We start from the raw sequence: 23,138 nt of genomic DNA, 5'->3' as shown, positions 1-23,138 counted from the left end.
CCTTCCCTGTGACCCCGCCCACTGGAGGGGGCCTTGGCTCCGCCCCCGCCCGCCGCCGTCCCGCCAATGGCGCGGGTGGGCGGGGCTTCCGGCGGAAGCGCGGGGCAGAGCGACGTGTGCGCCCCGCCGGGCCCGGCGCCGCCGCCATGCTCGACTTCTTCACCATCTTCAGCAAGGGCGGCCTCGTCCTCTGGTGCTTCCAGGGCGTGCGCGGGCCCGCCGCCACCGCCCCCGTCAACGCCCTCATCCGCTCCGTCCTCCTGCAGGTCGGGCGGGGCCGGCTGCCGGGGGAGCAGGGTTGGGTGGGGGTCACATACCTGGCGAGGGGGGCGAGGGAGCGCCCGGCTGCCGTGAGGGAGGGGGGCGGTGGGACCCGTCTGCCTCGGGAGGAGAGAGGGGAAGCTACAGACATGGCGGGGAGGCGGGATGGGCCCGTCTGCCTGGGAAGGGACATCAGCTGAGCCACGGAGCTGGCGGGGAATGGGGACCGGGACCGCCTGCGTGGGGCGGGGGAAGCACGGGCACGAACAGGGAGTGGGAGAGGTGGCACACAGGTGGGACCACTTGTTGGAGGGGACACACAGGCACGGCCAGCTCTGGGAGTCGGGACGGGTGTGGGGTCACCCATTTGGGGGGTGTGGATGGGGCCTTTACTTTGGGGAGGCGACAGACCTGGATGGGACCACCCGCCTGGGACGGGGCACAGGGGCCGCGACCACCCTATGGGGTCATGTGTGAGGGATGCTGGACTGCTTTGGGAAAGGGGCGTGACAGGGATGATGGTGGGGAGAGGGGAATGACAGGGGTGAGGGGATGGTGGGTGCTGCTGGCACGCCCATTCTGACAGCTCCTCTCCCCCAGGAGAGAGGCGGCAACAACTCCTTCACCCATGAAGCCCTCACGCTTAAGTACAAACTGGACAACCAGTTTGAGCTGGTGTTTGTGGTAAGTGACCCCCTCCAGGCACCCCTCTGGTGGCAGGAGGGTCCCTCCAGCCCCCCATGTGCCCCCAAACCTGAATGAAGGGGATTGCCCCAGAAAAGAGGGGGAACAGTTCCCGCTGTGCTGAGGTTTGAGCAAGCAGCTGTTTGCACTGCCTAGGGCTGGATATCGGCTCCCAGAGTGCTTTGGCTCCTCTGTCTCTGGGATTTTTGGGGAGTGAGGGGCTGTGATGAGTGATTCAGGGGGATGTTGAGCAGTGACCCTACTGTAGCCAGGCTTCCCACAGAGGGGGGACTTGGGTGTCTGTCAGCTGAATGCCACTGCAGTAGCAGCTTATTTTAATCATCTGCAGCAGGATTAAAACTAATCAAACCTCAAATAGAAACTGCAGCCTTGTAAAACTTTACTTTGGCCACAGCTACTGAAAAAAAGCCAGAAATGTGTTATTCCCTTCACTTTATGGCGCATTTAACACTATCTTTTTTTGTTGCCTGGCACCTTATCTCCATAAATCCATACTACCTTTCCTGTTGGCCCACAGATAAGCTAAAGGTTTTCTGCCCTTGCCCTACGTGTCCACGTTGCCATAAGACAGCCTCTGTGTGTTAGAGTCACCTGTTGAAGCAAAGCTCTGGGCTGTTTTTCACCTTTTTGGGGGGAATTTTAAAAGCTTGGAAAGGTGGAGCAGAAAGTGCAGGCTGAAGCTTGCCCAAGTTAAAGAACTCTGAATTAAACAGAGAGGTTTTTGCTTGCTTGCTGCTGTTGAATGAGCTGGAAGTGCAGTGTCTGTTGGCCATGCTCCTTGGCAGGTGGGCTTCCAGAAGATCCTGACTCTAACCTACGTGGACAAGTTGATAGACGACGTCCATAAGGAGTTCAGGGACAAGTACCGCAATGAGTTCCAGCAGAAAGGAGCCCTGGGCCTCCTAAATGGCACCTTTGACTTTAAAGATGACTTCATGCGCCTCCTCCGGTACAGAGCTTGGGTTTTGCCTTAAATCTGTGTTTTGAGCAGAGATGGGAGCGGGGGAAGAGCTGAAATCCAGGCTAATGGGTCACCTCCCTGCAGGGATGCAGAGGAGAGCAGCAAAGTCCGAGCTCCCACGGTAATGAAGACGTTTGAGCAGTCTCTGAAATCCCAGAAGACTGTCAAGTGTATGATTGAAACCCGAGGGGAGAAACCAAAGGAGAAGGTCAAGAACAAGAAGAACAAAGGTTCCAAAAAGGATGGTGAGTTGATGGGGAAGATAAATGGGAGGGAAATAAATATTCCAGAGCAATGTGTTGCAGGCTGTGCTTTCCCAATCTGCTTGGAGCTGGACTGAGCTTGTGTTGGGGCTCTTCTTGTCAGGAACTGAAGCTGTGGCAGCACCCAGTAAAGCATCTGCGGGTGACAAGCAGCTCTCAGCAGCAGGGGAAAAGGAGGAACTGACCAAGGATGAAATCCTGCAGAAGAACCGGGAGGAATTCTTCAGGAGACACATGAAAGCTGGGGAGAAGTCCAGGTGGGTGATGAGAGCATGGTCAGTCTGCCTATGTTTGAACCAGGCCATGGCTGAATCTCTTCTCCTTTTGGTGAACCCTGGAAGCCAGACCTCACTTTCCTGGACCTTATTTTCCTGATTTCCCTCCTTGCTGAAAAATTTGAGAGAAGACACCTGGGTGTCCTGGAGGGGTAATAGAACCTGATTTTCTTTGCTGGGAGATGCAGAAACCCTGGGAGAAGTCCAGACCTGTCTTTAGCAAGCAGACAGCATTAGTGCATTGATACCTGGTTTGAGGGGAAGTGGTGCCATATGGGGTTAAAGTTCAGGTAAATCAACTCTGGGGAGCAGATTGATGAATTTCTGCCTTTTTGGGTAATCCAGGCTTTTATTTTTCACACCTCCTAAGGAGGTGATGGCTGCTGCTGCTTCCCTGCACTGCACACAATGTGTTTCTGTCTTTGTGCCACCAGATCTCCAAAGCCCGACGCACAGAAGGAGAAGGGGAAGAAGCCCCGGGTGTGGGATCTGGGGAACTCTAATGCCAAAGTACTTGATTACAGTAATTCTGCTACCAACGGCAGTGCCGAGGCTTGTCCTGTGGAGGAGTTTGACCCTGATATGGTAAGGAAAAGTCAGGCTCTGTTTGCTGTTGTGCATTCTCTGGGATCAGCTGGGCATTATGAACCCAGCCCAGTCTCTGTGCCTGGATGAGGAGGGGTCATGAAGAAACATGAAATAAGGATTGTGGCACTCAGCCCATAAAGCTGCTTGTTCTCTTTGCAGGCCCTGGGGGACAAAAATCGGGAGCCTGGCCGCCTCTATGACCTGGAGTATGAGAGTGATGATGAAGCTGAAGAGGAGAAAGTTGTCCAGAACCCTTCAAAACCCAGGTAGAGGCTCCCACAGCCCTTGCTTGTCACATGGTTCTTGATTTCTCTCCTGTAACTCCTGTTCCAGTCTAACCAGTAATGCAGGAAGCACAGACTGGTGTGTTATTCCTCTCAGGGCAAGCCCTTCTGCATCTGACCTTTGCAGATGATAATTTTCAAACCTCAGTGTAACTCTTCTGCTTCCCCACAGTGTGAAGAAGGGTGGCCTGGGGGGCATGTTTGGCATGCTGAAGGGCCTGGTGGGTTCCAAGAGCTTGACCAGAGGGGACATGGACCCTGTGCTGGAGAAGATGAAGGATCACTTGATTGGTACATCTGGATCCATGGTGTGAGGGATTAGTGGCAGTTCCCTGTGCTCTGTTGGGTGGGCCCTGGTGTGGGTCGTGCCCGTGGTTTGGGATATTCTTGCCCACAGGAGCTGTGGTGGGTTCCTGTCTGACCCTAGAGAAGCCCTTGAGAGTGCAGCAAAAAGGGGGGCAGCAGTCAGGTCTGGTGGGAATCCTTCCCTTGACACCAATGTGGGATGTACATAACATTCTCAGCAGCACTGACTCCCTGTTCTGTCTTTCTCAAAGCTAAAAACGTGGCAGCTGAGATTGCAGTGCAGCTCTGTGAATCAGTGGCCAAGAAACTGGAAGGGAAGGTGATGGGGACGTTCACCAGTAAGTGTCCGTGTGGCATCCAGTGTGTGGTTTGGAGCTCAGGAGTATTCCCCACGTGTGACACGTCCTCTTTGCACCCCCTTTTCCCAGCGGTGACCTCGACGGTGAAGCAGGCGCTGCAGGAGGCCCTGGTGCAGATCCTGCAGCCCCAGCGCCGCGTGGACGTCCTCCGCGATGTCATGGACGCGCAGCGCCATCGCCGGCCCTACGTCATCACCTTCTGCGGTGTCAACGGCGTCGGGAAATCCACCAACCTGGCCAAGGTGGGACAGCACCCTGGCTCACAGGTGGGGTGATGGAGTCAGGCTGTGTAGCTGCTTTTCTGATGTGCTGCCTGCTGCAGATCTCGTTCTGGCTCATCGAGAACGGCTTCAGCGTCCTGATAGCGGCGTGCGACACGTTCCGCGCGGGAGCGGTGGAGCAGCTGCGCACCCACACGCGCCGCCTCAACGCGCTGCACCCTCCGGAGAGCCACGGCGGGCGCACCATGGTGCAGCTCTACGAGAAGGGCTACGGCAAGGACGCGGCGGGCATCGCCATGGAGGCCATCTCCTACGGTACGTGCAGAGCTGGGGGTGAGGGGTGCCGTCCTGAGGCAGGGCCGTCCTTCACGCTGCCTCCTTGCGGCCCCAGCTCGCAACCAGGGCTTTGACGTGGTGCTGGTGGACACGGCGGGACGCATGCAGGACAACGCGCCCCTGATGACTGCGCTGGCCAAACTCATCGCTGTCAACGCTCCCGACCTGGTCCTGTTTGTTGGGGAAGCGCTGGTGGGAAATGAGGCTGTGGATCAGCTGGTGAGTGTGGAGGCTTTGCTATTGAGGGATGAATCTCGGAAGGTTGCAGTTTATTGCAGCCCTGAGATGCGTGCAAAGTCTCTGTTTCGGCCCATGTGTTTGAAGAATGAGTAGGAGTTCTTCAGTTCTCAGTCTGAGAGTTGTTTATTGTATCTTATCTATAAAAAGTTTTCTCTTGTCTAGCCGAGGCCTGCTCAGCAGGACAGACAGGCACTCTGACTGCCCCCGTGGTGGTGTTATCTCTTTATACTATAAACTATGTATACAATGCTTACAATTGCTTTCCAATACTTATCACCTATGTTAGACAGTGAGTTTCTACTCTAGACCAATCTGTAAGTGCCAACATCACAGCAGAAGATGCAGGTAGAGAAGAAAGCAGCAGAAGAAAGGCTGGAGATGCCCAAGTCCCTCCATCTTGTCTCTGAAACCCCTATTCTAAAACCCCTAAAATCTACTTTTTCACCTAGTGATAATTTTATTATTACACTACTTAAACTTCTGTGGCTTTCAGGTCTTTATGCAAAGCTGGTAGTTTGCTCCATGGGTTAAAATCAAACCCACAGGTGTTCTGGGCTGTGTGCCAGGGTCTCTGAGCCCCCTGGCAGAGGTCCTGGCAACTCTGGACACCCAGAGGGATGTACTGAGTTCCGACAGACGAAGAGGGAAAAGAAGCCATTTCTGTAGGTTTTACCAGAGAATTGGATGGTGGCAGCACCACAAACACATTTCTCAGATCCTTTTTCTCCCTCAGGTCAAGTTCAACAAGGCCCTGGCTGATCACTCCATGGCCCAGACACCGCGGCTCATCGATGGCATCGTCCTCACCAAGTTTGATACCATTGATGACAAGGTAAGGAGGCTGCTGAGGGGATTCTGCACAGAGTCCTGACAGTGACTGGAGGGGAGAGATGGGAACTGTCAAACACAGGGCACTCCTGCACTTTCTCCTTGTGTTTAAGCCATTGAACCAAATATAGAAGTCTCGTTTCCACTCATGGGGGATGAATGAATAAATGACGAGCTCCCTGAGGGGGAGCAATGGATTTCATGGTGCTGCTTGTCCCCGGCAGGTGGGTGCTGCCATCTCCATGACCTACATCACGAGCAAGCCCATCGTTTTCGTTGGTACCGGACAAACCTACTGTGATCTGCGAAGCCTTAACGCCAAGGCCGTGGTCGCAGCGCTCATGAAGGCCTAAACACCAAATCGCTGTGTGCAGATGTCCCAGAAGAACCTGCTTTACCCTGTCACCAACTAGTCTTTCCCGTGTAGTGCAGAACAGAATGGAGGAATGGCAGCATGAGGAGTACTTTTTTTGGATAAACCCACTTTTATCCAGAAAAAGCCCTTCTCTGGGTTCCTCCATTCTGTGTCCAGTGACGCAGGCTCCCTTGCGGGGAGGCTGAATCCAGAGCTTTGTATTGTTCGTGCTGCACGAGGGAAGGTGGGTGGTGCCAGGATCTGCTGTGCTTTTTGGTGGGTTTGAAGGCTTTTTATTGAGCTGCTTTTGATTTTTAGACCAGCTTAGGGAGGAGACAGGAGGGACTTGGGCTTAGGGGCAGTATTAGATCTGGCTGTTAACGCTGCTGTTTGTGGCAGCTCCACCGAAGCTGATAAACCAAAAAAAGTGATGGCCTGTGCTGGGCTGGAGGGGACATGCTAAATTGCCTTAAAGTCCCCCCTATTTGTCCTCACCCGGACTCTGAAGCAGGGTCCCCAGACACCACGTATTTGGGCAGGAGCTGGAGAGCTGCAGCAGCCAGGTCCAGAGGTGGAAGGCAGCGTGCCCTGCCTGGCTCCTGCCCGCTGGTCTTGGCGTTATTTGCTAGTAAAAAGGAAAAAAAAAACACCAAACCACATTAATACTGGAAGAGAATGGTGGCTGCTTGCTGCTTTCCTGCACCCTTTCTCCCCGCTCCGAGTGCCTCTTGATCCCGGTCGGAAGTGCTACACTGATAATACAAACCTCTGACAATGTCTTGTAGCTCTGTATTGCAGATGTGCTATAGTGCAATAAATTGAATGCTGTCTGCTAAGAGACATAATTTATATAAAATAAACTTCATAATTTGTTCTCTGTGTATAAATAACTTGCCTCCAGCCAGGACCTGTTTCCTACTGGGTTTGGGGTAGATGAACTCCCACCAGGAGGGGTGAAAGAGCCTTTAAATGATACAGCAGCCAAAGTTCAGTGAGCAGGCCTTTAATACAACTTCAACATACAAAATACTGTACAGTAAAAAGACAGGACTAGAAAACTAGAGCTTCCAGTAAAAAAAAAAAAAAAGCTCAAGTTTCATTTTTAAATTGAAATACAGAATATAAAAGCACTAGGTATGAAGTTAGAGGAGGCTGCAGCTCCCTCGGGGACACCGCGCTCCGCAGGCACACGCAGCCCCAGTGAAACCACAATTACTGTGTTAGCCCAGCTGTTCATCCGTGGTGGCTCTGTCCTGGCCTTGTCCCTGCTGGAAGGGTCCTGGCTCGGTGCTGGACAGCAGTGGGACAGTGAGTGGTGGGCTCCGGCCTCCCTGAGGGCTGCTGGCCTGGCCTGGGCCTGTCCCAGGAGCTCCTGCCACAGCTCAGGGCCTTGGGCAGGGCTCAGGCTCAGGGGCTGCATCCTGTGTGGAAGCAAAGGCTGAAAACCTGCCTGGGACCCCAGGGAGCAGCACAGGGTGAAGCCCCTTGGCTCCAGAGAGCCTGCCTTACCTTTCACCTCAGCGTGGGCAGCGGCAGAGCCGTTCAGCTGCTGCCCCTCCTTGGGCACACCTGGGGCAGAGCAGAGACCAGACTCAGGTGGAGAGCCAGCTGCCCATGTGCTGGTTTCACACAGGCTTTCCTGGCTGGGTTAACCTCAGAACCCACTTCCCCCATTTTTATGATTTATTAGTGATACCTCTTGTTTAAAATCATTGGCTCAGGCTGAGCAGCATGAGGGTCAGGGATACTAAATGCCCCTTCACTAGAAAGGGAGCAAACAGCTGCACATGAAAAGCAAAGTTTGCAGGCGTGGGAGGCAGCACAGCTGTCTAAACTGTTAAAACATACAATGTTTTCATAAAAGCAACCCGCAGATCCAGCTACACTTAGAGACACGTTTGCTTTTTAAAAAAAAAGGTTTCAGGAATCTCTACATAGCATGAAGAACAGGGGCTACCACCCCTGTCTACTGTGCATGGTGCCAGCCAAGGGTCCCCCAGCCCAGCCCCTGCCCTGTACCTGCTCGGCCCCGCATGGCAATCTCGCTCGTCAGCCGCTCAAAGTACTCGGGCAAGTCAGCGTAGTCATCTCCATAGGAAATCACTTTGATGCCTTTGTCCAGCATGTTCTCACGGAGCTTCTTGAACTCATCCACGTCCCCCCTCCGCACCAGCATGAAGTGCTCCAGGTCTGACTTGTGCTTGACAGCCTCTAAAAACAGGGCCTGAAACGTTGTGTCATCAACTGTCCAACCACAGCCCAAGAAGAGGAAGGACTTATTTTCATACAGCTTCTGAATCTCTCGCTTTAAGAAAGGGAAAGATGTTCTTGGTCAAGGTGAGCTTCATCCTCACAAGAGACAGCACCTGCCCTATCCCTGGGGAGGCTCTGCACCAATGCCATCCTTCAGCAAGTGTGGGAGTGTGACTGTGTTCACAGGGGTCTTAGGATGAGGGAAGAGACAAGGATCTGACTTTATGTTTTAGAAGGTTTGATTTATTTTTTTATGATACATATTAAAACTATACTAAAAGAATAGAAGAAAGGATTTCATCAGAAGGCTGGCTAAGAATAGAAAAAGAATGATAACAAAGGCTTGTGTCTCAGACAGAAAGTCTGAGCTATCTGACTGTGATTGGCCATTAATTAGAAACGACTAACATGGGCTAATCAAAGATCTACCTGTTGCACTTCACAGCAGCAGATAACCATTGTTTATATTTTGTTCTTGAGGCTTCTCAGCTTCTCAGGAGGAAAAATCCTAAGGAAAGGATTTTTCATAAAAGATGTCTGTGACATGGGAGGTGCTCCAGCACCTCAGAGGCCAGGGAATTCACCCTCCTATTTCCCATATCTATTAATTCTCTCCCCTCTCAGTGAAGCTCAGTCTAAGCCCAGCTGAGCCGTGCCCAGGCTGGCCCGGCGTGGCTCACCATGACCTCGGTGTTGCGCAGAACGTTCTGGTAGCCGGCCGGGTGCAGGACGATGCCGCTGGGGTTGGTGTAGACGCCGTGGATGTGCAGGACACTGAGCTTCCTCTTCTCCTGCGCCCACTCCAGCACCTGCACAGCACAAACCCGCAGCAACGGCCGTGAGTGCATCGCGCTGGCTGCCACAGCACTGCTAAATGTAACATTTTGGGGAAGCGTTCCAAAGAGGCTGCTCCTTCCTCATCTTCTCATCTTCTCCATCAGCCTCCACACCAAGGCCTGCGGCCACAGCTTGGGGTGCTCGTTTGGGTCAACACTTCAGCTGACAGGTGAATGTTATGAGCAGACTGAATCAAAATGCCAGATTGACCAGAAAAAGGGGAAAAAACTACAAATCTTCTGTCAGCATGTTTCTCAAGCCCACCAAGTTGTATTTTGTGGCACCTACTGGCTCTGAGGGAGTCACTAGCTGAGCTGACCTCCATTTCAGACAGCTGCTTCTGAGGCTCTCGGTTTACTCCTGCAGACCTCAGCTCGTTTAAGCTTGCAATAATTAGAATGCTTACTTGTAACACTGTAAGTACTTCCAGCCATGTAGATTAAGAGGTCACGCAGGAAACATGAAGCACAGAAATGAGAATGAAAAGAGAGCAAGGACTGCACAGGACACAGACATTGAGGGTGTTTAACATGCAAACAGAAGGATGAGATGCTCCCCACCAGAAAAACCCGTGATTGAGAGATGAGGTGAGCAGGTGCAGAGCTCAGGGTTTCACAGCCTGACTGGGGCAGGAGGAGGGATTTTTGCATAAAGAGAGTAGCTCTGAGAGTGCAGCAGGAGGAGCCATTCCAGCCATTGCAGGAAGAGGACATGGGGCAAGAGGGGAGCCTTGAAGGCTGCAGCCCTGAACACCCATCACAAAAAGCACTGTGCAGCACCTTATAAAAATAAAAAGTTCAGCTTTGCATCTTGCATGGAGTTTCTCATATGGGCTAGAAACATCAACCCGAGCCTTATGTGGAAGCAAGGCCAAGCCAGAAGTTTCAAGGACAGAGATCAAAGGAATAGCAGGCTTAAGGACTCCTCCTGAGCACTGGATGGCAGCCAGCAAAGCAGCCTTCCAGAAAGGAGTGTTCCTCCTCATTCCTCTGCTTGCTGCCCTGGACAGAGCCTCTGCCTGGAGCTTGTCTGCCACCACTTAAACCACTACAATCAGAACAATGCTCTCAAGCAGCATGAGAGCACATTCTGCACCACCACAGTCCCTGACAAAAGAAATAATCATCCTTTACCTTCTTTTCATCAGTCAGGTCAAGAGACTCAAGGTGCTTCCCTTGGTGTGCTGCATACAGCTCCAGCAGGTTATCAAAGTTCGTGGTCAACACAAGGGCCCCATTCTCCATCAAGTGAAGCACAGACTGAAGCAGCTGCTTCCCAGAATCTTCCATTTTGGATTCCAGGTCATCAAACACCTCGTATAAACAGTCCTTGAAAAAGGTCGAGCGAACGTTGCTTGTACGCTGAGAAGGGGAGACAGACTGAGATCAGAGCCAGCCCCGTAACACCTCACACCAAATGACCCCATGAAAAACTGCCCACATTTCCCCAACACCCTGCAAAGCTCTGGATCCTTGCAGGGCAAACACAGAGCCTTGGCTGCACCAGGGTGGGTGCTCTCCTTCAGTGTAGTTGTAGGATCACAGAATCCCAGACTGGTTTGGGTTGGGAAAAACCTTAAAGCCCACTCTGCCATCTCATCCCACTCTGTGCCCTGGGCAGGGACACCTTTCACTATCCCAGGTTGCTCCAAACCCCTCCAGCCTGGCCTGGAACACTCCCAGGGATGGGGCAGCCACAGATTCTCTGGGCAATCTCACCCCCTTCACAAGGAAGAATTTCTTCTCAACATCCCATCTAACCCTGCCCTCTGGTTGTGTGAAGCCATTCCCCCTTGTCCTGTCACTCCAGGCCCTTGCCCACAGTCTCTCTCCATCTTTCTTTTCAGCTCCCTTCAGGTATTGGAAGGCCACAGCTAGGTCACCACTGAAGCCTTCTTCTCCAGGTTTAACAATCCCACTGCTCTCAGCCTTTCCTCATAGGAAGGCGCTCCATCCCTTTAATCATCTTGGTCCAGGTGAAACACCCAAAACCCACATCCACAGCAGGGTTATGTCACAGGCACCTGGCACAGTAAGTGCACCTGTGGTTCCTTGTGCACAGAGGAATTGTTGGGATGGGGCACCATTGCTGGAGAAGCAAATCTCCAGCAAAAAGAGATTTCAAAAGCCAAATCCTGCCCTCAGGGCAGGTACAAGCACACTGACCGGAGACAGCTTCTGAATAAGGTCGTGGGCAACATGGACCAGGTTCTTGTCTTCATGAAGACACTTCTGGAACCTTTTGCTCTCCTCATCTTCCAGGAGATCAAAGTCAATAGCAGCATCCAGGAGGGCCTGAATCAGCCCCTTCCAGGACTTCAGTGCTGGGACCTGGGGAGCAACTGCAGCACTAATTCCTGTCCCAATCACCAACACAAGTTCCCGAGGCTTCTTGGTTTTGAGACTTGGCAACAGCTTCCTGCAAAAGGAGAAAGGAGCACAGCTGGTACCACCACGAGGGGAAGGGTGTCTGGGGTGGTGGCACATGCAGACTGAGAGGGAGGTACCCTGTGCCTAAATTTTGGGTCAAACATCCATTGGGCTCTCTGATAAACAGAGCATGAGAGGAGCAGCTTGGTATCCTTAAAGGACAGCAGGCAGCTGCATGGATCAGCAGCACAAATGCTCCCAATACAAGGTCCCTAATTACAACATTTTGGGAATCAAATCTGTTACCAGGATGGTTACTGGGGAAGTCAATGATGCCCTGGGGTGCTTCTGCAGCAAAGCTAATCCACTAAAAATCTGGAATAAAGGAAGTCTATTAATAAAAGTTACATGGAGGGCTGGAGGGCATGGGAAAGGAGTGGTGAGCACGAGAGAATGAGACACACACACGCTCTGTGTCCTGAGATAAAACATGTGTCACATCCAGCGCAGGTCAGAAATGTGACCTGGTTTAAACAAGGTGCAGAACAGGGGCCTTGAGACAACAGCTCCACTTATCCCAGCACAGACAAAAGCAAGGGAAGGCTTCCTCCAGCCCAAGTTTGCTGAGGAACCTCCTCAGCTGTACCAGCAATCCCTTCCCTGTGATGCCTGAAATGTCAGCAAGATGCTCAAGGCCAATTTTTTAGAATATCCCAGATGATACAGAGTCACATGAAAGGGCTGCAGGGCTGTGTTCTCCTTACTCCTCCTCCCCTCCTCCCTGTTTTCCTGGCTTTACACCTGCACAGAGCTTTTAAATGTGACCTTTATCATTTATTAAGCAGATGTGTTGCTCCTTGCCTTGCCTTGCCTGGTGTCCAGCTGCTTTCTACAGCAGGAACCTGCTGCAGCTTCTCAGGATTGGAGCAGCAGCCTGGGAAAGCAACTTGTATGGAAGAAATGGGCTTTATCAGCAAACACGTGATATTTAGTGAGAAGGGGAGAGGAAACCAACACCACACAGATGGAGCTGTGCTTTGCTCAGCCCCTGCCTTTTAAAACAGACTTGTTAACCCTTTCCTTGAGGAGGGTTCACAGTTACTGCTGATAAACAAGGTTTAATTTTAGGACTGCAAGCCTTTTGTGAGGAATAAATTAGTATTCAGGCTAATGAGCTAATATAAAAAAAAACTATTGGAAGTATAGGGACTGATATCCAAAATATCAACAAATACCCAAGTCTTAACGTCCTGCATGCCTGCCCTGCTGATAAATGCACTTGTTTCTACCTTCAGAGCAAGGAAAAAATTATCTTCCAGTGTCTCTTCTGCACATTCCAGGGTCACAGATCAACCTCAAGACCACACAGTACTATCCTGCAGCCCTCCAGAACTTGCAAATAAATCAAATTAGTGGGAGACAACCCGCCAGCTGAATTAGCTGCTTGTCCACAACAACTTTTGAGCCTGCAGCAGCCACAGTCTCAGTCTCTGACAGACAGAATTACCCACCAGTCAGACTCCACTCACAGAACTGTAAGACCACCTACTTCTAAGCACAGGGAGCCTCAGAGTGAATTATTTACATGTAGCTCAACCATACTAATTTGAGTAACTCTGCCCTTCTGGAGACCATCATCCAACTCAAGCGAATAAGCACAACAACCATGTTTGACCTGACATTGTGAGTGACCAGGACCACGGAGACAGGACAGCAAAATACAGCTTTGAGAGTGACCCCATCCCCTGGCTGAGGGTTAAAACCCCACAAGTACATTGTGGGTGTGAAGGGCTTTATTCCACAAACAGCAGGAAAGCCCAGAGCCCGGCCAGCAGCCAGCACACAGCTCTTGGATCAGGAAACAAAACAGCCACGGTCGCCAGGGGTCACAATCCTTAAAGAACAATGCCAGGCAAAGGAAAAGGCTCTTGTTAGAACAAATTCACTGGAGCATAAGGAAATTTACCTGGGCTTTTTTGCAGGTGGCATTCCATCTTCCAACAATGTTTCCTTGCCCAGGCTCACCGTAGAAGCCATCCAGTTTCTGTAGCAGACAAATCACCAAAGGGAAGTCACTGCACATGGACACCACCACAACAACAGGGTTTTACAGATCCAGCTTTGCACACGTGGATAAATCTGAGGTTTGTTATCATTCCAAGATCACCTCTTGGCTGAGAATTGCATGTTTTTGTCTCTGAACTTTGTCCCACAGTCTCATCCTCTTCCTTAACCTCTTTTACCATAAAATCCTTGGCTGTTTTTCCCAGGTGTGATTGCCTCAGCAAAACCCACTTTGCCAGACCCTTTGTTCCACCTCAGCTGCTCGTTTTCCTGAGAGCTGGATCTTGGAGCAGCACTCCCCCCTTCCCCACAAGGCCCGTCAGCAAACTTGCTGCTTGGGAAACAGTGGGAGGGAAGAGAAGACAAAGAGATTTTTGTTGGCTCCAAAAAGCCACGGAGAGCATTTCATTCTGTGGTGATGAGAGAAGGGTTTCCCAGCCCGCCATGAGTCTGCAAGCACTGGGAAATGACCTTAAAGCCCACGGGAAGGAAGTGAAGCTTGAGAACTCTTTCAACAAGCCCCGTCACATAAAACACAAAAGCTCTGCCAGCACGCAGAGCTCTCCCACTCTGCTTCTCCCAAATAAGTCTATGAAAAGGGAATGAAAATGAACAGGACTGTTCAACCTCCTCTGCTTTCTCCTTGCCAATTGTAATGAGGAGTCCATCAAAAACTCTGTTAGACAAGGGCTTTTGGCTAAGAGGAAATGCTGAGGAAGAGCTGCTGACCCAAAATCACAGAGGTTTTGCAGGTTTTGCCATTTCAGAGAGATCTGAGTATTCTAGAGATGGCATGCTGTGATTGCTCCCTGGCAGCTCAGCAGGTGACAATGGCAGGTCTCTCTAGATAGGATCTGCAGGTGTTGGCATGGAACATGTGAGAAATCAGCCAGTATTCCAGGAAAGCACCATCTTTCCTTGCTGGATGATGAGAACAGGGCAAAGTGACACTGTCAGGAGCTCAGATACACTGTGTGTGCAGCCTTTACCCTCTGACCCCTTCAAAAAACTCTAGACAATGGCATTATGGATTGGTTTGGGCTGGACAGGACCTTGTGTCGTTCCACCCCCCTGCCATGGCAGGGACACTTTGCATCACCCCACCTTGCTCAATAATAAATCATTGTACAACAGCAGAACACCTCAAAGAGCTGGTTTCCACTACCTATATCTTGAAACATTACTGAACACATGCTGCTCATCACTCTAAATAATCACATTTTATCTCACTGGGCCTTACTGTAGGGCCCAGACTTTGGATAAGTGTCAAAGGCCCTCAGCAAATGAGGAATCTCCTGGTTTTCCCCCCTCTGTGCATGCCAGGCAGGGCTCCTCCATCACACCCTCTTGTGAACATTGTACCCTGTGTTTTTCCAACCCACACTCAGCCCAGGAGCTCAGTGCTGCTCTGACAATGAACCTCTGAACCCCTGAACCCCTGAATCCTGCCAGGTGAACTCTTTTGGGGGGTTACATCTCCAAAGACCAAAGCAGTGACTCTCAGGAAGACCTGCTGGACACAGAGCTGTCAGACTGACCTCAAATCCCTGCTGAGTGAATGCAGCCAAGCACAATCAGGATAAAGGGGGAAAAGCCCCTCTTTTTCCTTCCCAGGAGGGTCCCATCTCTCCTTTTGGATTAGCTGATTTTTCTGGAAGGACAGGCTGCTTCCACAAAGCCAGACAGATTTTATTTAGTGGTGCAAAGATGCTTGAGATAAGGCAGGGACTAACAATAGATAACAGGAGTGTTTCAGAGGGAAGTTTTGAGTTCCTGCTGGTGCCAGGTCTGCCCTCAGCCCCTGTGCAGAAGCAGAGCTACAGCAGAAGGTAAATCCTTCCTTGCTTTCTAAATTGGATATAATTTAAGCTTATAATTATCTTTGCATTGTGAATCATCAGCTGAGGCTCGAATATCAAGGTTGTTTGTAAACTCCCACCTAGAGCTCCCCTGTTTGCTTCCACCTGCCTCAGCACAGCTCCCATCTCACTCACCCTGCACATTCCCATGCTATTAACAGCAGGAATGGAGCCATCAAATCAATTTTAAGTGCCTCTAAATGACATTTCAAAAGCAATTTTAAACTTAGGAAAAAACACCTTTTGGAATTATAATCACCTTGCAAGGTTTTCTGATATAATGACCTTCAACCTTCAAGTCTATTATTCAGTGCAGAGAGCCATAAAGGAACAAAAAACTCATTATAAATACAGCCTAGTTCCAAAAAAGTTATTACAGGTCTTAAAAAGAATTCATGGGGATTCAGCCAAGAAATAGAAACCTCTGGTTTTTAGTCCTGGGGAGAAACTCTGCTTGCTAGAGGGATGGATGGTGCTGGCACAGCTGAGGTAGCCAAAATTAAATGGAATTACCTCAGAGCATGACACTGCCATGGGAACAAACCACAGCAGGTACTGCAGGTTCCCCTGGGAACACAGGTGCCATGGAGGAGAGGGAGCCACAGCACTCAGAAGATAAGAAATGCCTCTCCAGCCTTCTTCAGACACTGGGGACTTTCCAGCTATTTAGACTACAGGGGCTGAAGACTGTAAACACAACACTCCATGGATTCTTGGCTCAGCTGCCCCATTCCCCTGTCCCAGCCTTGTCCCCATCACTTTTATCAGGGTTAAAAGAGACTCCCTGTGTGGGTTTGGTGTGTTCTCTTTCTCCCTCTACACCACAGAAATCTCTTAATTTATGCTAAAGCCTTCCAGACTTTAATCCCAAGTCACCAAAACTAGAGAAACCCAACCACAGCAACTCCCTGTGTGACACAGACACACCATGTTGGAAATGTGAAGGTGTATCCCAGGTAAAAGCTAACACCTGAACACCACGCGTGTCAGACAAAGGCTGAAGTTCACACAGGGTGTGTATTTACAAAAACCTCTCTGCAGCTCTGCAGAACACAACCACACCACACAGCCAACCCCAGAGCCCAACCTGCAGAACTGAAAAGGGGAATTAATGGAACATTTTCTCCCTCACATCAAGGAGAAGTTACTGCTGCACCCAACAGAGAACTAAAGCTGTACCTCCAGAAGAGCCCCCCCAAATTCCCAAAAGAGACAAGTACAAACCTAGTGCTCGTCCATTATTTTCAGCTTCTCTGAGTGCTGAGAACTGCCACCAGCAAAGATGTCATTCCCAGCTTCTCTTTTAATTCAGCACTTTAGGGTGTTGGGATAAGATAGTGTAAAAGCCACTTTGTTTCAGCTGAAAGTTGAGCTGTCCTTGGCCAATTCCCAAGCCTACCCCTCCACGTGGGAGCTGCCCTGGAGCTGGATCAAAACCACCCTAGAAAAACACAGGCTCCAGAGACAATGGGACCGAGGACAAGCCCTGCTCCTGTCCAAGCCACAAAAACACAGGATTCAGCCTCCTTGGACGCGAGACAAAACACACCAGAGGATTTTATTCAACGCTGTGATTCTCCACGTGCTTCCCCGTGGCTCCATGAGCAAGGAGAGGCAGTGACACAGCAAAGCCTGGCGGAGCTCCGCATCCCACAGAGCCCCGCTGCCTTTCCAGAACTGACTCTGCCGAGGGAAGCGGGGAGGGGGGGTCACACCTTCGGCTCTGCTCGAGCCCTTACCTGTGCTCTCCGTTGTGCCCTCCTCGCTAAAGCTGCGGGAAAAGCAACAACACGGGCATTCAGCAGGCGGGGAGGACGCCGAGGCTCCTTTCCCACGGGGACACATCAATAAGAACGAGCGCTTATAGAGGGCGACGGCGGGGCCGAGTCTCGGCCGGGCCGCCCGCGGCTGCCGGAGGTTTCCCGCTCCCCCGGCGCTCCCCCGGCCCCGCCGCTCCCTGCGCTCCCCTCAGGCCGCGCCGTCCCCTCAGCCCGGCGGCCATGAGACCCCCCCCCGCTATGGCGGCCGCCGTCGCTATGGCAACAGCTCCCCCCCCGCGCTGTCTCCATGGCAACCGCGCCCTGCCCGCCCCCCGCCGCTGCCGCGCGCCCCGCACGCACCTGGCGCCGCGCGCGCGGCCCCATTGAGGAGACACCGCCCCGCCCCGCGCCCGGCCACGCCCCGCCCCGCGGGGTGAGTTGGCCACGCCCCCTTCCAGCCCCGCCCTGTCACTGGCTGGCAGCGGAAGGGGCGGGGCCAGGCGTGGGAACGCGGCGGTGCTCTCGCGGCGCTTTGCGGGGCTATAAAATGCGCAGGCGCATGCGCGGCGCAGTGCTGGGCCGGGGGCGGCGCAGAGCGGGTCTGTCTGATTGTCTGTCCGATTGTCCGTCCGTCTGTCCGGGTCGGGGCCGCGCTGGGCCGGGCCTGGCGGTGCCCCCGTGCCCCCCTTCCCCTCAGGGGCTTCTCCTCCGCCAGCTGCCGTTGTCTGGGTTCCTGTATGTGCCACCGCGTCTCCAGCCCTATGAGGTACACGCGGTGCCTGGGCCTGGACGGCCGCTGTGATCCCTTCAGGAATATGTGTGGCGGAATTTGGGTGTGCTTAGAGCTTTCCAGGAGAAAAACTATTCTGTTTTCTGGGTAGCTGCGCACTGTTCTGTACTGGCACCGTAAATGAAACGTTCATGGTGGTTTGAGGGACAAAATTAGGTTTTTTTCTCCCCCAGAACGATTTGACCCTGCTTTGCAGCACCTGGTGTTTGCTGTTTGTTAATTCCACAGGCACTCCTGTAAACCACAGGCTCTGAAACGTCTGCTGCAGGCATTTCAGCGTGCTGCTGGGTCAAGGCACGCTGTGAATAGAGCTGTGCCTGCTAATTACACCTTTAATAACGATTCTGTTATTGCTGAGGTGGGGTGGAGGTTGATCCAGATGGTGTGGCCTTGTGGGATTTAGGGTTTGTGGGTTCACCCTCACTCAGGTTTCCAGATGGGGTGACTCATACTGGCAAGTGACTTGCTCTGCTCTTGGTCCTGTCCTCTGGTGAGGAGTTGATTTTTGGGGAGGTGGCAGCAGTGCTGGGGCAGGGACTGATGGCAAATGGGTCCCGGTAGGATGAGTGGTGCTGGGCCCATGGCTGGTGGTGGCCTGTGGGTCCCTGTGGGGCTCAGTGCCACTCGGCCTTGGGCTTTTTCCTTTGGGATTTAGCCACCAAGGGGCCAACTGGTGTCCTCTGCTTGGTGGAGAGAAAGGCAGCCAAGATCGTGGCAGGGGGTGAGGAGGAGCTCAGTGTCTTTCAGGGAATTCATTGCGTTTTGGGCACAGGCTGCCCAGGTTCCTCTGCTCTCAGCACAGTGTCTCAGGGTGGGCTGGGGGCCCTGCAGGAGGATCCTGCCTGCTCCTGCACCCCAGGGCTCAGAGATGGCCTGGCTTGGGAAATCCTTGGGGATGGGGAGGTGTTTATGGCAAGGGAGCAAAGCCATCAGGGAGCCCCCTCATTTCATATGGTTTTGTGTTCTGTGCTGCTGTGCTCTGGTCTGTTGTTTTGCTGAAGGTGGTGGGTGAATAGGCATGGAAACATCTGTGGAAGCCACAGCCAGGTGGTGGCATGGAGGAACATTGTGTCCAACGGGAGCTCTTCAAAGACCTGTGGGACACAGTGGTGGGGTGGCCATGGGGTCCCCAAAAGCCTGACAGGTGCTGGTGGGGGTTGGGGGATCTCCTGACCTTCAGCCCTCTGTCCCAGGAGACTCCAAGGGAAGGAGGAGAGCAGTGTGCTGAGCAGGGAGGTGGAGTCAGTCCTGGGGCACAGCTGGCTCGTGGTGCCATTGATGAAGGGGAGTCTTGACTAGCCCTGGATGGGGTGTTGAGGTTAAATGGGGTCAGAGGACATGGGACTTTTCCCTGAGGGGAATACTTCCCTTCAGGCTTGGAGGTGTAGGGATTGCTCCAGTCAGCGTGGAAGCAGATGGGGGACACTGGGGATGTGTTTTGAGGGCAGGGGCAGCAGTCCTGAAATTGGGGAGATGGGCACTGGGCACAGCCTGCCCTCTCCATGAACACATTGAGTTAGGGGAGCATGGCCATCTGCTTGGAGCAACCTGGACTGCTGGAAGGGACTTGGAACAAGATGATCTTTAAGGTTCCTTCCAACCCAAACTCTTCTGGGGTTCTATGATTCTCCCTGCTGGGGTAGAGCTGAGGACCTACCTGGGTGTGTCCTGGCCCAGCCCCTGCAGTTTGGGACCCCACAGGTGGAGCTGTGGTCCTGTGCACAGTGGGGTGTGATGGGCACCACTCTGCTTCAGGGTTAACAGTGAGGGAGATGCTGACCCAGCTTTGTGCTCTGGTCCACCCTGGGATCACTCTGGAGATGCTCCCATGTGAGTGCCAGGGCCAGCTTCTGTGGGGATCCTTGCTGTTATCCAGGGTGAGGACTCAGATGGGAGAGGGAGGGACACATTCAGTACTGGGGCTGGACCTCCAGGGCTCCTTCTGCTGGTGTCCCATGGGGTGGGGACAGTGTCCACATCAGAGGGCCAGGCATTGTCCCCTAGGCAGGGAAGAGGTGGGGAAATGTCCTGTGCCAGGAGCAGCCTGTCAGGGAGCTGATGGGCATGTGAGCCTTGGAGACTCCCTCAGATTCTTGGGGGATGGAACCAGGACTCACCTGGAGCTCATCTCTCACAGCTGGTTCTTCCTCAATGCCCTGTGAGAGATGAGCTCCAGGTGAGTCCTGGTTCCATCTCCCAAGGAGGAGGGGTTTGGAGGGGTTGAGGATGATGAGGAGATGAAGGCAGTGTCAGTTGTTGGCCACCAGCAGCCCCAGGGGAACGAGACGTGGGGAAGGAGAAATACAGGGGGGATTTTGGGGTGAACAAATGACTTGTTAGGTAAATTTAACTCGTGAAATAAGTGTGAGTGGCAAAGATGGACCTGTCAGGAAAGCAGGGAGGAGAACAGAGCAGGGTGCTGCTGAGGGCTGTGCACTCTGACACCCATCAGTGACGGCATGTGGCGGATGTGGGAGGGAGGCCCCTGCCGGGGCTTGGCTTCCCCTCCCTGCAGTCCCAGCCCATTTACCCTGCTGTGCTTTCACATTCCCCAGCAGAGCCTGCAGCTGCTGGGGGCACCGGGGTGTTCAGGGAGCTGCTGCACTCTGTCCCTGGGGAGGCAGGTGGGTGCCCCTGCCCTCGTTTCCACCCCAGGGTGGCTTCACTGGGGTCCACTCCTGGATGTGGCAGCTGCAAGGATGGATCAGCCTCACCATTCACTGCAGAGTGAGCATCCTGCCTGTCCTTTCCCACCCAGGTAATCCCAGCAGATCTTTCTTTGCCAAACCCAGGGGCTGATGCATCCCCTTCCCTGCTCCAGTGCTGGACTCCTGCACTCCAGGTAAGATCCCTCCAACTTCCCCCCTGCTCACTGTCCATGCTCATTGTTCCTCTCACACTTGAGCTGTTGGTGGTGACTCTTGGGCACTGTGGTTTCCATGAGTGTGCTGGGGTTTTGTGGGCATTTCCTGCAGCCCTGTGCTGTTTTTGGAGCAGGGGAAAGGCTTCAGCATGACGTGGGGTGTTTCATTTCGGAAGGGATGATGCCAGCAGTGGAAAACAGCAGCTGTTTGCCACATTCTGTTCCTGTGTGTCTGCAGGGAGTGTCTGGGCTCCCTAAACCGTGCTGGGAGCACAGTGCTGAGGATGCTGTGAGCTGGCAGGGAACAGACAGGAGTGCCAGGGCAGGCAGCACCAAGGATGCACAGCTCTGGGCATCACCCACACTGCCTTTGGTTTGCCAGCACCCAGTGATCCCTGGTGATCCCAGCTGATTTTCCTTTCTCCTCTCCACAGGATCCTTTCCCCACTGATGGGAATGAGGGTTTCTCCTCCCCATTCTCTCCTGGCCTCGCTTGCTGCAGGTGTGTATCTCCAGTGGAGAGAGCCAGTAACAGGTAAATGTTCCTTCCCAGCACATTTTGGGGAGGCAGATGTGCTGGGGGTGATTTTGGGGCTGTAAGAGCACGCCAGAGGTGCAGATCCCTGGAACCAGACCAGGCTGAGACCTGCCATGAAGCAGTTCTTGCTTTCAGTTTTTTATTCCTCTTTTCTGCTCTCAGGAGGGGTGTCCTGCTGGCAGTTAGTGGCTGAGCAGTGTGCTGCCCACTATGGCTGGTGAGTGTGGGAACAAACCTGCCTCTGTCCCCTCCCTCACAGCATCCCTTCCCCAGCACAACACCAGGGTGCCCGTGGGCTGCTCCTCATGACGCCACAGCATTCAGGTGGTGGTGGCAGCTCAGTTTCAGGGACCAGGGTGGTTTTGGGGTCAAGATGAGATCCTACCCACCCCTTTCCATCTGGGGGCATCCTGCAGGTTGAATGATGCTGTGCTTGGGAAGTCCACGGGCTGCTGAGCCCCCAGAAGTGACTGTGACCTCTCTGCAGGTTGGTTTAGGAGGCTCCTGCACAAACCCAAGTCCAGCTCAGTGGAAAGCCTCAAGTCCAGCCACTGTGCTTCATCCTCGCCTTCCTCCTCCTCCTCATCCTCTGCCAAGAGCTCCAGCTCCTCTCCCGGCACGAGCCTGGCCACCAGCTCCATCTCCCTGTCACCCGTGTCAGCAGTGGACATCAGCGCCTCGCACAGCCCCCGCTGGGACAAGAGCTACGACGTGTGCATCTGCCACAGCGAGGGGGACGTGGAGCTGGTGTCAGAGCTGGTGTCCTACCTGGAGGGGCAGCCCGAGAGCTTCCGCTGCTTCCTGCAGCTGCGCGACGCCGCGCCGGGCAGCGCCGTGGTGACGGAGCTCTGCGACGCCGTGCAGAACAGCCACTGCTGGGTCATGCTCATCACCCCCGGCTTCCTGCAGGACCCCTGGTGCAGGTACCAGATGCACCAGGCCTTGGCTGAGGCTCCCATGGCCAACGGACGCACCATCCCGGTGCTGAAGGACGTGGATCGCAAGGACTATCCCAGGGAGCTGAGGAACATCTACTACATCTACATGGCCCTGAAGGAGAAGAGCTTCAGGCAGATCAGAGACACTGTCATGCGCTGTGAGTATCCTCTGGGATGCTGGTGAAACGTCAGCTCATTGCGGTGAGGACCGTGGGAACGGAGCAGATTCCGTACATTTATGAAAAGTTGATTTTTAGAGTACTTGTTTGTTAATGGAGCTCATCTGCTGTCCCTGCAGACCTCCAGGAACTGTGCCGGAGCTCCACAAAAAGCATGGAGTAGTGCTGGGAGCAGGCAGATGCATTCCCATGGGCATCGTGGAGCTGTCACCGTTGGATCTGGGTGTTGGCACATCCCGTTGGACCTTGAGGTCAAACCTGAGCTGCTCAGACCGGACCTGGGACCAAAGATAGGGAGTTCTCCGCATCCATGAGGGACAGCAGACTGGAGCCCACCACGTCCTGGTGGCCAAAATCTCCTCGGTGGGGAGAGGGACATCCATCACACAAACACTAAGCTCTGGTGTTGGTGGTTCTCAGGGTCATGAGAGCTCTTTACTGCACTGGCATTCTCTGTCCTGAGGCCTCCGGGACGCCTACTAAGCTGACAAGACATGTGGGCAGGACAAGATATGAGGCAGGCAGTGACGCTGCACGGAATCGTTGCGACTACGAAAATGCAGAAGTTTTACAATTTAATGGTGTTGGGTGTTTTTGTCTCAATCCCCGGTTCGGGCGCTTGTGGGAGGAGGAGCCGCGGGGGTGCGCGACCTCCGGGCCGCCAGGGGGCGCCATGTCCCGGTGCGCGACCTCCGGGCCGCCAGGG

At 53.3% G+C, this 23,138-nt stretch overlaps 3 protein-coding genes across 8 annotated transcripts; 2 read left to right on the top strand and 1 right to left on the bottom strand.

Moving 5' to 3' along the window:
• The first annotated feature begins 115 nt into the window (after positions 1-115).
• SRPRA (SRP receptor subunit alpha) lies at positions 116-6,869 on the top strand. The gene is made up of 14 exons (XM_058041209.1): positions 116-266; positions 862-945; positions 1,752-1,915; positions 2,012-2,172; positions 2,294-2,447; positions 2,900-3,050; positions 3,213-3,319; positions 3,510-3,628; positions 3,895-3,981; positions 4,072-4,244; positions 4,325-4,538; positions 4,615-4,778; positions 5,533-5,631; positions 5,852-6,869. The coding sequence occupies exons 1-14, from the start codon at positions 147-149 to the stop codon at positions 5,978-5,980; spliced, it is 1,926 nt and encodes a 641-aa protein (XP_057897192.1). The 5' UTR covers positions 116-146; the 3' UTR covers positions 5,981-6,869.
• A 100-nt stretch (positions 6,870-6,969) lies between these two features.
• FAM118B (family with sequence similarity 118 member B) lies at positions 6,970-17,538 on the bottom strand. Of its 5 annotated transcripts, XM_058041426.1 has the most exons (9): positions 17,485-17,538; positions 17,104-17,135; positions 13,408-13,485; positions 11,238-11,490; positions 10,206-10,433; positions 8,916-9,044; positions 8,002-8,287; positions 7,492-7,551; positions 6,970-7,420 (listed from the first exon to the last, which is right to left on the bottom strand). In XM_058041426.1, the coding sequence occupies exons 3-9, from the start codon at positions 13,476-13,478 to the stop codon at positions 7,365-7,367; spliced, it is 1,083 nt and encodes a 360-aa protein (XP_057897409.1). In that variant the 5' UTR covers positions 13,479-13,485; positions 17,104-17,135; positions 17,485-17,538; the 3' UTR covers positions 6,970-7,364. The 5 variants fall into 5 exon arrangements, with proteins under 5 accessions (XP_057897409.1, XP_057897410.1, XP_057897408.1 ...); XM_058041427.1 differs by lacking the exon at positions 17,104-17,135 and having other exon boundaries at positions 17,485-17,532; XM_058041425.1 differs by lacking the exon at positions 17,485-17,538 and having other exon boundaries at positions 17,104-17,316.
• A 137-nt stretch (positions 17,539-17,675) lies between these two features.
• TIRAP (TIR domain containing adaptor protein) lies at positions 17,676-23,011 on the top strand. Of its 2 annotated transcripts, none has more exons than XM_058041192.1 (6): positions 17,676-17,890; positions 20,673-20,756; positions 21,212-21,312; positions 21,478-21,532; positions 21,803-22,411; positions 22,552-23,011. In XM_058041192.1, exons 4-6 carry the CDS (start codon positions 21,526-21,528, stop codon positions 22,593-22,595), a joined length of 660 nt encoding a protein of 219 aa, XP_057897175.1. In that variant the 5' UTR covers positions 17,676-17,890; positions 20,673-20,756; positions 21,212-21,312; positions 21,478-21,525; the 3' UTR covers positions 22,596-23,011. The 2 variants fall into 2 exon arrangements, with proteins under 2 accessions (XP_057897175.1, XP_057897176.1); XM_058041193.1 differs by lacking the exon at positions 17,676-17,890 and adding an exon at positions 17,908-20,538.
• Positions 23,012-23,138: the final 127 nt, after the last annotated feature.

The sequence above is a fragment of the Melospiza georgiana genome, chromosome 27 (assembly GCF_028018845.1).
Source record: "Melospiza georgiana isolate bMelGeo1 chromosome 27, bMelGeo1.pri, whole genome shotgun sequence".
Lineage (NCBI taxonomy): Eukaryota > Metazoa > Chordata > Aves > Passeriformes > Passerellidae > Melospiza > Melospiza georgiana.
This window is presented reverse-complemented; position numbering and strand designations above follow the sequence as displayed.